General features: G+C 44.8%; 2 protein-coding genes across 6 annotated transcripts; one reads left to right on the top strand and one right to left on the bottom strand.

Moving 5' to 3' along the window:
• Positions 1-26: 26 nt before the first annotated feature.
• On the bottom strand, positions 27-4820 carry LOC115179517 (F-box only protein 30). 2 transcript variants are annotated; one of them, XM_029741165.1, is made up of 3 exons: positions 4629-4820; positions 1296-4048; positions 27-978 (listed from the first exon to the last, which is right to left on the bottom strand). In XM_029741165.1, the coding sequence occupies exons 2-3, from the start codon at positions 3963-3965 to the stop codon at positions 778-780; spliced, it is 2871 nt and encodes a 956-aa protein (XP_029597025.1). In that variant the 5' UTR covers positions 3966-4048; positions 4629-4820; the 3' UTR covers positions 27-777. The 2 variants fall into 2 exon arrangements, with proteins under 2 accessions (XP_029597025.1, XP_029597072.1); XM_029741212.1 differs by lacking the exon at positions 4629-4820 and adding an exon at positions 4430-4495.
• A 12-nt stretch (positions 4821-4832) lies between these two features.
• LOC115179780 (protein DEK) lies at positions 4833-15836 on the top strand. 4 transcript variants are annotated; one of them, XM_029741668.1, is made up of 5 exons: positions 4833-5144; positions 9604-9775; positions 9895-9970; positions 14604-14755; positions 15511-15836. In XM_029741668.1, the coding sequence occupies exons 2-5, from the start codon at positions 9728-9730 to the stop codon at positions 15622-15624; spliced, it is 390 nt and encodes a 129-aa protein (XP_029597528.1). In that variant the 5' UTR covers positions 4833-5144; positions 9604-9727; the 3' UTR covers positions 15625-15836. The 4 variants fall into 4 exon arrangements, 2 of the variants coding, with proteins under 2 accessions (XP_029597528.1, XP_029597441.1); XM_029741581.1 differs by lacking the exon at positions 4833-5144 and adding an exon at positions 7822-9261; XR_003873009.1 differs by lacking the exon at positions 4833-5144 and having other exon boundaries at positions 7822-9775; positions 9895-10030.
• Positions 15837-16315: the final 479 nt, after the last annotated feature.

Here is a 16315-nt window from a genome sequence, read left to right as displayed (position 1 = left end):
ACAAACACAAGGAAGATCATGAAAGGTGTTATTGAAGATTCATTTTATTAAACAGCAACAAAATCACATGCATTGTTGAGACAGCTCCATGTGACCACGCATGACTTCCCTTCCTTTGTTTTGTGTGTTGTGGTCACTTTCTGGTCCAACCCACTGGTCCTTCAAGTCCAGTTTGCACATATCACATACTGATCCCGCCATATTCATTTAAATGAGGATGCTTTTGGTACATTGGTGTAAGAGTGACCAGGGACTTGCACATTTCATTAAAGTGCTATATGGAAAATAACTTGCTGGAAGGCAAGACAGTGAAAATATTTATATTTCTTTCTATGTATAGTCAGTATTTGTCCAAGAAAATCATGTTACCAAAATAGGGGCACGATTTAAACACCACCAAATCATGCAAGTTAAATTGTTAAATAGTACTAATTTACATCTAGTATGGATACACTGCAGGTCAAGAAACCTACTGTAACCGTGTGTCAAGCAGATCAAGTATTATTTCATACATTAAGGCTCTTCAACCGTCATACAACACGGACACAGGGAGAATCTCAATTGCATACTGCTGACGTCCTCTCCTCCTCAAAACCCATTGGATGAGAAAGCCAGAGGTCCCTCCTCTCTGACCTTTTCATCCAATGGGTTTTGAGAAGGCGAGGAGAGGACACGAGTAGTAAGCAATTGAGATTCTCCCACATTCTTTTCCAATATAAAAAATACATGTAACATCAAAACCTATGGTATTAAATTACACAGTGTAGCTAACAGAGGTTAGGTCATGTGTTGCTCCTGGAGTTTCAAGACGGAGAGGAGGGATCTGTCTCTGGCTGTGCACATGGACGGCAGTGGAACGGCCTCCATCTTGCGCTCGACGGTGTTGTAGCGACACGTCCTCAGGTGGTCGGACATGCTGGAGACTTCGGCGAACCGCCACTCACTAACGGTGCTGAAGGCAGTGCTGAATCTCCACACCTGCCCAAACAGAAGAAGAGAGTATTGATAAGAGGGCAAGAGAGTTCAATCTAGTAGTATTAGCCTATACATGCAAACATTTAAATGGGGTATAGGGTAAGGGATTTAACATCAGTGCTATTGTACATGTGTCAGTGACGAAATAAGAAGACCCTATGGTGGCAGTGGCACGCTAAAATCCTAGACTGGGAATGTAAATCCTCAGATGTGGGTTGTAAATATGGCTGTAAACTATAATACTGGCGGTTTAAAAATCAAACTTTTGCACATCTTACACCTGGTGGTCCAGTTTCAGCCAACAAATGTGAGTTATTTACCCTGTCTTTGATCTGCCATGAGAAGGTTCCGTTTGGGTACTGCCTCCTCTCCCACCGTAGTTCCACTATCCCCCGGGACTGCAGCAGGCTAGCACACACGTCCCTCATGGTCCGCGACACCACGGACAGCTGGCACAGGCTGAAGCCGTCTAGGAAGCGGGCCACATGTTCCAGCACCTCAAAGGGAAGCCCACTGAACTGGTCTGATTGGGACTCGCCCAATGGTTCCCCCCCAACGGGGCTTGGCTGCACCCCAAATGACCGAAGGTTCCGGTCATGGATGACCTTTGAACCCTGGGATGAGGGGCAGAACCTGCGCTGGGAGTAGGTGCAGCCGTAGTAAGCCAGGGGACAGCGGTGCTCCATCCAACCGTTGAGGCCCGCGTGGATGTCTTCGTGGACGTTCTTGAAGTGGGAGGAGTACTCATCCCTGCGGAACAGCTGGCCACAAACGAAGGAGAACATTTGCTGGAGCCGATTACATGGCATGTTCCGGATCTGTGGAACCTCCTCTAGAACCAGGTCCAGGCGGAGGGTGCGGAAGGGGCTAGGGTAGGATAGTTGGGGCGCGTGGTCGCAGGCAGCCGCAGACGCTACGTCGCCCACCCTTGTGCTGGTCACCAAGATGGCCGCTGGGAAAGTGAAGGTCTGCGTGCCGAAGTCAACGTGGAAGCCGTCTACATAGGTTGTTTCAGAGATCCTGCGGCACTTGCGAGACTCCTCCAGGCAGAAGAGGAGGGCTGCGGTGATCAGGTCGATCTCCCCCAGGCCCATGGGGTCGTCCTCCTGTTCCAGGTCTGACGTATCCACTGCCTTGTCCTCCATTTTGGGTCTAAACCTAACCCGGACCCTTCGTCCGTTGGACAGAGCAAACTGTCCCAAGCCTCTGAGCAACTGGTGGTTCTGGAACTTCCTCTCCAGCCCTCTGTCCTCTAGCACCACGTGGCTGGCCCTGTGTGCAATACCCTGGTGGATATGTAGGGGTGGTGCTAGTGGAGGGTCTGGGTGAGACTGGGGTTGTGGCTGTGACTGAAACCCACAGGACCCTTGAGGCACAGGTGACAGATTCAAGTCATCTTGCACCTTGATTAGGCATACTGTTTCACTGGAGGACCAACTGGAGGTTCCAGGCTGTTGCTGGTCTGCTGAATCTGAACCTAAGACCTGCTCCTGTGGCCTCTTCTGGGAGCCTTTCCCACTCAAACAACCATTACATAGGCTCTGTCCATCTATCCCCTCAACACTCTTTGAGGCCCTACCTAAAAGCTCAATCTGCATGTTGCCATCAACAACAACATTCATGGCAACCTCACTGTCGGTTCTGCTGACCACTCTCAGCGGTCCGACTGATGACCCTGCCTCAGCATCTTTCATCTCAACATTCATTGAGTCTGCATCTTCCAATTGGTGGAAGCTGCTGTTAGGTTCTGCCTGAGGGTGAGAGGGTGCTCCGTTGATTGGGTCTGTGTATTTGACTGTGTTGCCGAGGTCACCCAGGGCTGTGACCAGGCTCCTCCTTAGCTGGATTGTAGCCTGGTGGAGTTGGTGCAGCTGTCCGTAGCACTCCTTCAAATCCACACCCTCTGCTACAGGACCTTTGACCTCCAGTCTGTTGTGAAGCAGCAGCTCCTCATTCCTGTCACTGCTGTTCTCGCTACGCTGAGGCTCCAGCACTGCTCCTCCATTGATGTGTTGCTCTGTGTTGTTGTCAGAGGTGTTGTTAGCGCTGCTGAGGACGTCCAACGCGGCGGCAAGGCTCCTCGCTGTCTCCACTGTGGCCTCGTACAGCTTGCTATACCGCTCCTCGTTCAAACCATTTATTCCGTTGGCAATTTTATCCTTTGCTGAGCCCAGCGGTGGTGTCAACGGTGGTGGTGACTGCGGCGTCAACGGTGGCGGTGACTGCGGCGTCAACGGTGGCGGTGACTGGGGCGTCAACGGTGGCGGTGACTGCGGCGTCAACGGTGGCGGTGACTGCGGCGTCAACGGTGGCGGTGACTGCGGCGTCAACGGTGGCGGTGACTGCGGCGTCAACGGTGGCGGTGACTGCGGCGTCAACGGTGGCGGTGACTGCGGCGTCAACGGTGGCGGTGACTGCGGCGTCAACGGTGGCGGTGACTGCGGTGTCAAAGGTGGCAGTGACTCAGAAGTGGCAGCTATTGGGTCGGCCACCACCAGCACAGCTGAGTCCGAAGCAGTGTCCTTCTCGCTCTCTACGGCGACAACCGTTGGCTGTCTTTCGACCGTGGGCGCCATGGCGACCACCTTGAGGGACTCGATCAGCGTGTGTTGGTCCTGCAGAGCGAGCGCCATGTCCAGCTGCTCTGTCTCCTCCACCCCCCAGCTCAGGCTCTCGTATGAGGTGTAGTCCAGGCAGCTGATCGGCCACCTGTTCCACTCCATGGTGCAGCACACCACGCCCGCTGGGCACACCTCCAGGTGCGCGGGAATCCGGGTCCGCACCAGGGTGGCAGGGCAGCCAAAGCCACTGTTCAGGCAGGGCACCCTCTCCAGGGGGCAGAGGAGGCGGTGCTCGGGTCCTTTGCAGGTGTGGAAGATGGCCCCGCAGACCAAGGGGCAGGTGACCAGGTCACAGGAGATACCAGGTTCAGGCCTGGTCATGCACCGCTGACTCAGGCAGGTCACACAGTGGGTATGTTGCAGCTCCATCTTTAAGATGGGGAGTGGAGTTTCTGGAGGGGTGTAAGGTGGAGCAGGGAGGTGTGGTGGTGGGAAGGGGAGAGTCCGCAACACTGGGAGGGAAAAGGAGACAATTTACACAGGAATTAATGTTATTTCGTGTGTACAAGCGGGTGCATACAATACAGTACACTAATCATTTCAATTTGGTTGAAAAAAATATCAAACCCAGCCATTCATTCCTCAAGTAGCAACAGTGTAGCAAGGAATAATTTGGAAAGGAAAATGGGTTATCTACAGTAGCTTAGCTCAGTTCAATACCTAAGCTAAAGAGCGAGGTAGTTTAGCTATGTTGAGTCATTGTAACACCAATAGCCTAATAATAACTTGGCTGACCAGCTATTTAGCCTAAGTTAGCCGCTAGCTAGCCAGCTTTGTCAGCAAAGGAAAACAAGACAGCTAGTAAGGTTCAGCTTGATAAACCAAAAGCAAACCTAATGAATGAAGAAATACTATCTGAGGGACTGATTTCACAGACTGGTCATGCTGATGGTGGGATTCAGAGTAGCTGTTAAGACAACTCCTAACATAGCAAGAAGACCGTGTCGCGGTCTGAGTGACGAAAGAGCCACTAACTTTCAGCTGTCCCATGAACAACAACTCCGCAAGAAACTTCAATTCTTGGCTAATTACCGTAGCGTTGACGTGACTCGATTGCTCAAACTCCACGACTATAGTAATCCAGCTACTTGTCCGTTTATATTACAGTTACAAATGGATGTAAACTACTTTTTTCCTACACATCTCTCCTCTCGTCTTTCAATCAACCTCCCTAAGCGTTGTCCGCTGTTGCTTCTCCCTCTATTCTAAACTGAGAGATGATCCTAGGGATGTGTGTTCCCATTGGACAATGGTTGTCATGTGGGTCGGGGTGTTCCTTCCTTATACATCTTCAATCTAGGAAGTTTGGCCTGTGAAGTTTTCATAAAACTACTCTTATTACATCTCTAAGTAATCGTATACCATATCTTCATGCCACTTTTTGATATTAGGTAGTAATGCGATTCTTGATTAGCAACTTGAAATTAGCAACTTGTATCATTTTGATATCGTTAGCTGAGACGCTAGTTGATGTCGTCTTCACGCAGCAGGCACGTAATGATAAAATAGTCAACATCCGATTCAGGAGCGGGCATGGCTTTTTGCAATGTAAGTACAGTGATCAATTAATTATACAAAAACTTTAAAAAATTGCATGTCGAACTATCAATCTACCGATAAATAAATTCATTTTGAAGGATTAGGAAAAAATAAAGGCTAGATCTACACGATAGTAATGAATGCAGCTTTCTATAGTCTTGAGAACGAGTCTGTCTGCTAAACGTTAGTCGAGCGAGCTAATTCAGGAAAGCCAGCAGCCCAATTGCAGACTTTCATAGTCAAATCTCTACAGAATAGCCTATTGGATTTTAAAACATCTTATTCTATCTTTTTTGTTTACTAGCGGTATACCAGACCACGTGATAAGCAAAACCACCTCCAGAGAAGAACAGACAGCCCTTGGTTCACAGATATAGCCCTTGGTTCACTCCAGACCTGACTGCCCTCGACCAGCACAAAAACATAATGTGGCGGACTGCAATAGCATCGAATAGTCCCCGCGATATGCAACTGTTCAGAGAAGTCAGGAACCAATACACACAGTCAGTCAGGAAAGCAAAGGCTAGCTTTTTCAAACAGAAATTTGCATCCTGTAGCTCTAACTTCAAAACGTTTTGGGACACTGTAAAGTCCATGGAGAACAAGAGAAGCTCCTCCCAGCTGCCCACTGCACTGAGGCTAGGAAAAACCGTCACCACCGATAAATCCACGATAATCGAGAATTTCAATAAGCATTTCTCTACGGCTGGCCGTGCTTTCCTCCTGGCTACCCTACCCCGGCCAACAGCTCTGCACCCTCCGCAGCTACTTTCCCAAGCCTCCCCAGCTTCTCCTTCAACCAAATCCAGATTGCAGATGTTCTGAAAGAGCTGCAAAACCTGGACCCGTACAAATCAGCTGTGCTAGACAATCTGGATCCTCGCTTTCTAAAATTATCTGCCGCCATTGTTGCAACCCCTATTACCAGTCTGTTCAACCTCTCTTTTGTATCGTCCGAGATCCCTAAAGATTGGAATGCTGCCGCGGTCATCCCCCTCTTCAAAGGGGGTGACACCCTAGACCCAAACTGTTATAGACCTATATCCATCCTGCCCTGCCTTTCTAATGTCATCGAAAGCCAAGTTAAACAGATCACTGACCATTTCGAATCCCACTGTACCTTCTCCGCTGTGCAATCTGGTTTCCGAGCTGGTCATGGGTGCACCTCAGCCACGCTCAAGGTACTAAACGATATCATAACCGTCAATGATAAAAGATTGTACTGTGCAGCCGTCTTCATCGACCTGGCCAAGGCTTTCGACTCTGTGAATCACCGCATTCTTATTGGCAGACTCAACAGCCTTGGTTTCTCAAATGAATGCCTCGCCTAGTTCACCGAACAACTTCTCAGACAGGGTTCAGTGTGTCAAATCGGAGGGCCTGTTGTCCGGACCTCTGGCAGTCTACGGGGGTGCCACAGGGTTCAATTCTCGGGCCGACTCTGTTCTCTGTATATATCAACGATGTCGCTCTTGCTGCGGGTGATTCCCTGATCCACCTCTATGCAGACGACACCATTCTGTATAAATCTGGCCCTTCTTTGGACACTGTGTTAACAAACCTCCAAACGAGCTTCAATGACATACAACACTCCTTTCATGACCTCCAACTGCTCTTAAATGCTAGTAAAACTAAATGCATGCTTTTCAACCGTTCGCTGCCCGCACCCGCCCACCCGACTAACATCACTACTGTGGACAGTTCTGACTTAGAAAATGTGGACAACTACAAATACCTAGGTGTCTGGCTAGACTGTAAACTCTCCTTCCAGACTCACATTAAACATCTCCAATCCAAAACGAAATCTACAATCGGCTTTCTATTCCGCAACAAAGCCTCCTTCACTCACGCCGCCAAACATACCCTAGTAAAACTGACTATCCTACCGATCCTTGACTTTGGCGATGTCATTTACAAAATAGCCTCCAACACTCTACTCAGCAAACTGGATGCAGTCTATCACAGTGCCATCCGTTTTGTCACCAAAGCCCCATATACCACCCACCACTGCGACCTGTATGCTCTAGTCGGCTGGCACTCGCTACATATTCGTTGCCAGACCCACTGGCTCCAGGTCATCTATAAGTCTTTGCTAGGTAAAGCTCCGCCTTATCTCAGCTCACTGGTCACGATAACAACACCCACCCGTAGCACGCGCTCCAGCAGGTATATCTCACTGGTCATCCCCAAAGCCAACACCTCTTTGGCCGCCTTTCCTTCCAGTTCTCTGCTGCCAATGACTGAAACGAATTGCAAAAATCGCTGAACCTGGAGACATATTTCCCTCACTAACTTTAAACATCAGCTATCCGAGCAGCTAACCGATCGCTGCAGCTGTACATAGCCCATCTGTAAATAGCCCATCCAATCTACCTACCTCATCCCCATATTATTTTTATTGATTTTCTGCTCTTTTGCACACCAGTATTTCTACTTCCACATCATCATCTGCACATCTATCACTCCAGTGTTAATTTGCTAAATTGTAATTACTTGCTACTATGGCCTATTTATTGCCTTATCTCCTCACGTCATTTGCACACACTATATATAGACTTTCTTTTTTTTCTATTGTGTTATTGACTGTACGCTTGTTTATTCCATGTGTAACTCTGTGTTGTTGTTTGTGTCGCACTGCTTTGCTTTATCTTGGCCAGGTCGCAGTTGTAAATGAGAACTTGTTCTCAACTAGCCTACCTGGTTAAATAAAGGTGAAATCAAAAAATATATATTTTTTTTTAAATCACTGCATTAAATCTCTGCAAGTCGTTCTATTTTATTTATTTAACTAGGCAAGTCAGTTAAGAACAAATTCTTATTTACAATGGCGGCCTACCGGGGAACAGTTCTGCACCTGCCTTGTTCAGGTGCAGAACGACAGATTGTTTACCTTGTCAGCTCGGGGATTCAATCCAGCAATATTTCTACCCTTTCTAACCACTAGGCTATCTGCCGCCTCTATAACTCCAACCTAGCTATGTATTTGAGGTATATTGTTATTTTATGACTTGGGGTTGTTGGTAATTGTTTCAATAGACTTTGCGTTACATTACAGAAAGAAAGCACACTGCACCCAAAGGAAATATCTTAAATTGACCGATTGCGGGAAGTACTATAGTATGACTACTGTTAGCTCAAGGGACGAAGCACTCTTTACCTCTCCTCTAGTCACCCGCTACTTCAAACTCCTTGATGTGACCCTAGAGTCATACAATTTAAAGCTAAAACCCAGACAAATCTATAGCTGTAAAGTATGTTGATGGTTAGAGGTCAAGCAGACGGGGCAAATGTTCACTAATGGCCGGCTACAACGCTGCTGCAGCTGCTATACCATCCAGTGTCTTCTTCAAAGGGTCAGACCAAATGTCTAGCCTCAACTTATTTCATTCAGTTTACCCTGATGAAGTGTTCCACTACTCATCTGAAACTGGGGATTTGGACAAAATGTTTTTCAAAGGGTGGTATCATTTTTAAAATTGCATTTGCCGTGAAGGACCGTCCGCTTGTGCTGTTTGTCAAAGGAGAAACAGATCTACTGGACTCTGATATTATCAATGAAGCAGGCAGTGAGGGTGTGATATTGTTCAGTATCTACCTGCCACCAGACTTTCCCCCTGTCCTGCAGCCACTAAGCATGGAGTTCTTTGGGCTCTTCAAGGCTGAGTTTTTCAGGGATGCTTGTGACATCCCCCCTCCTTATAGGGACTTTGTCCATAGGCACATAGTTGCCACAGTGTTGAAGCAGACGTAGGGTGCTTTTGAAACTGAGAGGACTGTGATGGATGGGTTCAGAAGGACAGGTATCTTTCTATTTGACCACCATGTCATGGCTAGGTCCGTATGGTGTGGGAGGGGAAAGATGAGGCCCGAGGTTGGTTCTGCTGGACCCTGTGATGATGGGCCAAAGGAAAAACAACCCGAACTTGTGACAGACAAGTGTGACAAACAGTTCTTATGACAATAAGAAGGCATTAAAGGCAAGTTCTCTATAATAATTACTTTGACTCTCGGAATATCCCGTGATTAATTTACACAAAATGAATATAACATCATGTCACCATTGTATTGGTACATGTTGATCTTCTGATTCACAGGTGGAATCTGACGCCAAACCGGTGCTGCCTGGGTTAGTTCTGCCAGTTTCTCTGCCATCAGAGTCTGTGGTGAAGAAAGAGGAGATATTAGATGTGGTGGTTAAAAAATAGGAGGAAATTAAGGAGGAGTTGAATGTCGTCACGCATATCTGCGATAGACCCAAATATTTATAATAATGCCAATAATCAACATTAGATGATCATTATCAAGGAAAGACTGTCATGCTCCACTTTTCATATACCCACCCAGATCACAAGAGCCAGCTATAGTTCAACTGAAGTGTGTTTGTCATTTCTATTATGTTAGCAGTTTGTAATTAGCAGTTTTACATTGAAGACTTCATCATTTTTCTGTTCTGATGACTTCATTGCAGCATTTTCCAAGAGATCACAGCCATGACTCCATTGAGAGATGGGATGAGACTTCGGGCCCTGACGATATATCGGAAGCGTCCCAGGAGATAACAGACGATTCTTCAAACTTATCAGACGGCCCGGATGAATTGTTGGACATCAGATTTAGAATACGTTGACGAAGAAGGAGAGGTACTGATCATTTGGCCTTATATGGAACAGAATTCCAAGACCAACATCAGAATCTATTGTAAAACAGGGGGAGACTGTAGCCTCTGTTCATACACGTGTTTATCTCTGTTTTGCTGCAGTTACCTGAAACTTCACAAGCTGTGAGAGGAAAAGCATCTTCTAAGTCACTGCTGCCAGAGAAACAGTCACCTCATGGTGAAACATTTTTAATTGCACTATTGGGCCCAATCTGAGTGTCTAACCACAGAAACACAGGTTAGAATGGTCTCGTTTGAATTTTTAGCAAATCTATGCCTTTACTACAGAGATTTTAGTTGTGCTTCAAATATAGTTTTTTCATGCTGACAAGAAGTGAGTAAACAATACATACAGGGCTCGACACATGTCAAAAATGTTTTAAATTGATTTGCATTTTAATGAAGGAAATAAGTATTTGACCCCTCTGCAAAACATGACTTAGTACTTGGTGGCAAAACCCTTGTTGGCAATCACAGAGGTCAGATGTTTCTTGTAGTTGGCTACCAGGTTTGCACACATCTCAGGAGGGATTTTGTCCCACTCCTCTTTGCAGATCTTCTCCAAGTCATTAAGGTTTCGAGGCTGACGTTTGGCAACTCGAACCTTCAGCTCCCTCCACAGATTTTCTATGGGATTAAGGTCTGGAGACTGGCTTGGACACTCCAGGACCTTAATGTGCTTCTTCTTGAGCCACTCCTTTGTTGCCTTGGCCGTGTGTTTTGGGTCATTGTCATGCTGGAATACCCATCCACGACCCATTTTCAATGCCCTGGCTGAGGGAAGGAGGTTCTCACCCAAGATTTGACAGTACATGGCCCCATCCATTGTCCCTTTGATGCGGTGAAGTTGTCTTGTCCTCTTAGCAGAAAAACACCCCCAAAGCATAATGTTTCCACCTCCATGTTTGACGGTGGGGATGGTGCTCTTGGGGTCATAGGCAGCATTCCTCCTCCTCCAAACACGGCGAGTTGAGTTGATGCCAAAGAGCACCATTTTGGTCTCATCTGACCACAACACTTTCACCCAGTTGTCCTCTGAATCATTCAGATGTTCAATGGCAAACTTCAGATGGGCATGTATATGTGCTTTCTTGAGCAGGGGGACCTTGCATGGAGCCCCAGGCCGAGGGAGATTGACAGTTCTTTTGTGTTTCTTCCATTTGCGAATAATCGCACCAACTGTTGTCACCTTCTCACCAAGCTGCTTGGCGATGGTCTTGTAGCCCATTCCAGCCTTGTGTAGGTCTACAATCTTGTCCCTGACATCCTTGGAGAGCTCTTTGGTCTTGGCCATGGTGTAGAGTTTGGAATCTGATTGATTGATTGCGTCTGTGGACAGGTGTCTTTTATACAGGCAACAAACTGAGATTAGGAGCACTCCCTTTAAGAATGTGCTCCTAATCTCAGCTCGTTACCTGTATAAATGACACCTGGGAGCCAGGAATCTTTCTGATTGAGAGGGGGTCAATGCAAATCAAAAAATGCAAATCAATTTCTAACATTTTTGACATGCGTTTTTCTGGATTTTTTTGTTATTTCGTCTCTCACTGTTCAAATAAACCTACCATTAAAATTATAGACTGATCATTTCTTTGTCAGTGGGCAAATGTACAAAATCAGCAGGGGATCAAATACTTTTTCCCTCACTGTACATAAAAAAATAAACATGGGTAAACATACCCGTCGCACACCTATACAAATACACGAACACAATAACCACTAACAATCTCCGACAAGGACATGAGGGGAAACAGAGGGTTAAATACACAGCATGTAATTAATGGGATTGAAACCAGGTGTGTAGAAAGACAAGACAAAACCAATGGAAAATGAAAAATGGATCAATGATGGCTAGAAGACCGGTAACGTCGACCGCCGAGCACCACCCGAACAAAGAGGGGCATCGACTTCGGCAGAAGTCGTGACACCACCGACCAAAAGCCTAATCCGACTAATTAAAATATCATAAAAGCATTAAGACAATTAAAATGAGTATTTTCCAAACTATTCTAATACAGTGTTTAATGCCCTAAAGTTTTAGCTTTTAAATGGGAATAATAATGAAAGTCAGAGTCTATACTATTCTCAATCAGATTTATTTTGAATTACCAATAGTTTTAGGCCACAAGAAGGGAAATTGAGCAAACGATACCAAGATGGAAAAATCGAATGAGTCAAAAGAAAAGTTAACCTACTGCTGACGAAAGCTTATGAAATAAATAATGCGTAGTTGGCCTAGGGCTAGGCCAATTTTCATATTATTCTATCAATGGGCTACCTACAACGCATATAGTAGCTTAGGCAAAAATGTGAATCAATTTATAATTATCCAGTTCTGAGGACAGCACAATTGCTCTGCAGCCCACGATGATTTACAACCCATAAGACACACAACCAGCGAGGCTCGTTGACTGTGAGTCACTCGTTCCATCTGCGACCTCTTCAGCACACATACACACAGATAGCCAATGCAACCTGGTCTCAGAGCATTTCGTATTATTCTGTACATAAATCCGAAACATTTGATTTAGTGTGTTATGTTTTGTATGGTATGTATTAACTTGTGATTACAATTCGTATGATATGATACGAATTGAAATTCGTACAATATGTAACATTCGTATACATTTTGCTAAATTTGTGAAACGTAGGACATGTTACGAATTCCAATTTATTGTTGCTTTGGTTAATTAAAGGGTTAAGGTTAGGGGAAGGGTTAGCTAAAAGGGTTAGGGGAGGTTAGCTAACATGCTAAATAGTTGCAAAGTAGTTTAAAAGTATTTGTATAGTTGCAAAGTTGCTAATTAGCTAAAACGTTAAAGTTGTCCATGATGAGATTCGAACACACGACCTCACGACAATTTCATAAATGTGTCAAGTGCAGCGTCTGGTTGCTCTTCATTACACACCACGGACCAACAAATATTCTTTACATCTACAACATAGGAATCACTACAAAACTTGTATGACCTCTTAAACACTATATTAGGCCCAGACTTTGGTTTTCATAGACATGGCTACTATATTGTGATCACTACATCCGATGGATTTGGATGCTGCTTTAAATTACATTTCTGCAGTGTTAGTAAAGATGTGATCAAGACATGTTGATGATTTCATTCCTGTGCTGTTTGTAACTACCCTGGTAGGTTGACTGATAACCTGAACCAGGTTGCAGGCACTAGTTACAGTTTGAAGCTTTCTCTTGAGTGGTAAGCCTGATGTAAGCCAGTCAATATTTAAATCACCCAGATAATATACCTCTCTGTTGATATCAGATACCTTATCAAGCATTTCACATATGTTATATACTGACTGTTAGCACTTGGTGGTCTATAGCAGCTTCCCACCAGAATGGGCTTTAGGCGAGGCAGATGAACTTGTAGCCATATTAGTTCAACAGTATTTAACATGAGATCCTCTCAAGTTTTACAGAAATGTGGTTCTGAATATAAACGGCCACAGCTCCAACTTTGGCATTTCCGTATTTTCTGTAGCTCTTATAACCATGTATTGCTACCACTGTATCATCTACGTGAGTTTAAGAGGTTGTCAGAATATGAATGTCACCTGTTACTAGCAAATGATTGATTTCATGAACCTTGTTTCTTCAGCTACATATTTTAACGTGGGTTATTTGTTGCACTTTTCTTGGATGCTTGATTGTTTTTATTGCTTTACTGGGAAGCTTAGCAGAGGTAGACATGCTCATGTTATTTATGTTGGTGCAGGATGAGCTACACACAGTGGACTTCCAACTAGAGCACACCACCTCAGTGCTAACAGTATCACTCTGGTTCATAAGCACATGATTACTGCATACATAAGCTGTGGGTTCAGCAGAGGCATTCAGGGCAGTAAGAGGGAAATAAATTAGGTTACTTACATTGTGTCTTCCAACGCCCCTGGGATAATGTACATTTGCTGAAGCATTATGACAACTGGTCTCGAAGCCAGTTATGGAGGGCTAAAAGTCTGCTGAACCATTCAATGCCACGATTTAGGCAGTGAGACAGATATTATGGGCCGTTTGTTGGTGTCAAGTAGTGGCCCAATCAGTTCTTTAAAATCAATTTTCAGCTGTTCTGAGCTGCCCTTCATAATGTCATTGAATCCCACAGGAACTATGATAGACTCAATTTCCTGATGCTGGTTTAAAATGTTTGGGAGCTGCTTATTGATGTCCTGCACTCATGCTCCTGGATAGCACAAAGTGTGTGCTCCAGGGACTGAGACATTGAACTGCCCAATACAATGTCCAGAGAAGGGAATGGTGAAATCCGCACATTCTCACCCATCACACAATTCGTTGAGTATTTCACAAGCCCACGAGAGGCAGGATAGCATACGTAACATGCGAGCTCAACTTTTATTGTACGGAAATAAAATAAAATTGGGATGGCCGCTAGAGGCGATAACATCGTCAATGGGCAAGCACAAAAAATGATTTCAGATCCCTCCTATGTACTTCACAAATTTTCAATCACCCTTGTGGCCGTTGGCGTTACAGACCTTTTGTTTCTTTGGGACAAGTAACTTCAGCTTTTGTCCTACTTGTCCGATGGACAAGTGGCTAAAAATGTTCATGTCAAGCTCTTGACATACCCCTGTGTCAGTCAGAATACAGTGCACATCCCATCTAACATTTTTCCCCTTGTAATCTCAAATAAGGGGACTTTGTCTTTGTCCCATCCCAGACCAGAGCCAGGCGTGCTTTGTAGGAATTAGGATTAGGCCTGTGATTTAGAAACTATGTCACAATATACGAATTTGCAATCTAATTTGATTTAATTCTGTAATTTGATAATCAGGCTTGGTGGATGAGTCTGGTGACAGCTTAGACGACGAGCCATTGGTTAAGATGATCAGGAAGCCTCCAACAGACTGCCAGCTGAGCGAGAGAGAAACACTGCTGAAATACACAGACCTGGCGGATGTGACAATGAAGCAAATCTACAATAGAGTAAGAGGACATATATCCAACGTTATTAAAATTGCCCGCTTTTACTTGTTTAAAATCACATGCTGCACACCAGATTATGTCATCCTTCTCTCCGGATGATGTCATCGGAAACACTTATCTTCTTCTATCATTTTTTACTACAAAACAGAAATCTGCTGGTGGGGTGGTGCTGGAGATGATATGTTAATGTTGGGGTGGTGCTGGAGATGATATGTTAATGTTGGGGTGGTGCTGGAGATGATATGTTAATGTTGGGGTGGTGCTGGAGATGATATGTTAATGTTGGGGTGGTGCTGGAGATGATATGTTAATGTTGGGGTGGTGCTGGAATGATATATTAATGTTGGGGTGGTGCTGGAGATGATATATTAATGTTGGGGTGGTGCTGGAGATGATATATTAATGTTGGGGTGGTGCTGGAGATGATATATTAATGTTGGGGTGGTGCTGGAGATGATTTATTAATGTTGGGGTGGTGCTGGAGATGATATGTTAATATTGCGGTGGTGCTGGAGATGATATGTTAATATTGCGGTGGTGCTGGAGTTGATATGTTAATATTGCAGTGGTGCTGGAGATGATATGTTAATATTGCGGTGGTGCTGGAGATATGTTAATATTGCGGTGGTGCTGGAGATGATATGTTAATGTTGGGGTGGTGCTGGAGATGATGAATTTGATGTTGAAAAAGGGTGGAATTGTCCTTAAAATATGTTTGTGTAGATCATTATCTTCCATTGTGTGATCTCTCTTAGGTGTTTGAGATGTGCCACCGGTATGACCTGTCTAACAAGAAGGACATCATCAAGCAGACAGTGAAAGAGGGGATTTCTTTACAACCCAGGGTTTTAATCAAGCCATATTCATAGCTTTGACAGATAACATTATAATCAATGATCTCAGGAAAACATAGTTGATATCGTGACAAAGACTCTGGGATTCCTGTATATGCCTTTCCAGGACTTTTCATTTATATTTTTTACATACATGTTCAGACTGTTTAAATACTATACAATTTCATACCATTTATTTGTTTTACTTGCCTAAGTTTGTAAATAAAATATTTATTGTACTGCACTAATTTGGTTTATGGTGCTCCTCTCTACTGTACAGTGTATACACATTGCATTATTTATAAGCACTACCCAAATAAGATTTTGAGAAATCCCCACAGAGTGAATTTTCATTGTGATCCACAGAATGTTATAGATGTTTACTAATCAACTGTAAATGACACACCTTTCGAGACTCAATTTGGATTTGTTGTGGATAAGTACAGCAGATGAGACGAGGCAATTAGCTTGCCCAGCAGCCCTGCCCTTAGGCCCCACTGCTTGGAGTAAGGCTCCTTTGCTCTCCCTTCATCTCCCATAACAAGATGACGCATTCTCTTCATTTCGTCAGATGCCATGTTCCCAATCTAAGAGCAGAATGACTCACTCTTCATTTGCATATGATAATACAAATGTTTAATGCTTAACTCATGTCCCCTTGACTAGGACGAAAGGCGGTTTCACCAAAAGAGTTGGCAGTACCTCTGGAGCACTTTCTGGCATGGCA

This window comes from Salmo trutta, chromosome 1 (assembly GCF_901001165.1).
Source record: "Salmo trutta chromosome 1, fSalTru1.1, whole genome shotgun sequence".
Lineage (NCBI taxonomy): Eukaryota > Metazoa > Chordata > Actinopteri > Salmoniformes > Salmonidae > Salmo > Salmo trutta.
The sequence above is the reverse complement of the archived record's forward strand: the minus strand, read 5'-3'. Positions and strand labels throughout refer to the sequence as shown.

Coding starts and splice junctions, on each gene's coding strand:
- LOC115179780 (XM_029741668.1), top strand. CDS start 9,728: ATGAATTGTTGGACATCAGATTTAGAATACGTTGACGAAGAAGGAGAG. Junction 9,776..9,894: donor ACGTTGACGAAGAAGGAGAG/GTACTGATCATT, acceptor GTTTTGCTGCAG/TTACCTGAAACTTCACAAGC. Junction 14,756..15,510: donor TGAAGCAAATCTACAATAGA/GTAAGAGGACAT, acceptor GATCTCTCTTAG/GTGTTTGAGATGTGCCACCG.
- LOC115179517 (XM_029741165.1), bottom strand. CDS start 3,965: ATGGAGCTGCAACATACCCACTGTGTGACCTGCCTGAGTCAGCGGTGC. Junction 979..1,295: donor CATGGCAGATCAAAGACAGG/GTAAATAACTCA, acceptor CTGTTTGGGCAG/GTGTGGAGATTCAGCACTGC.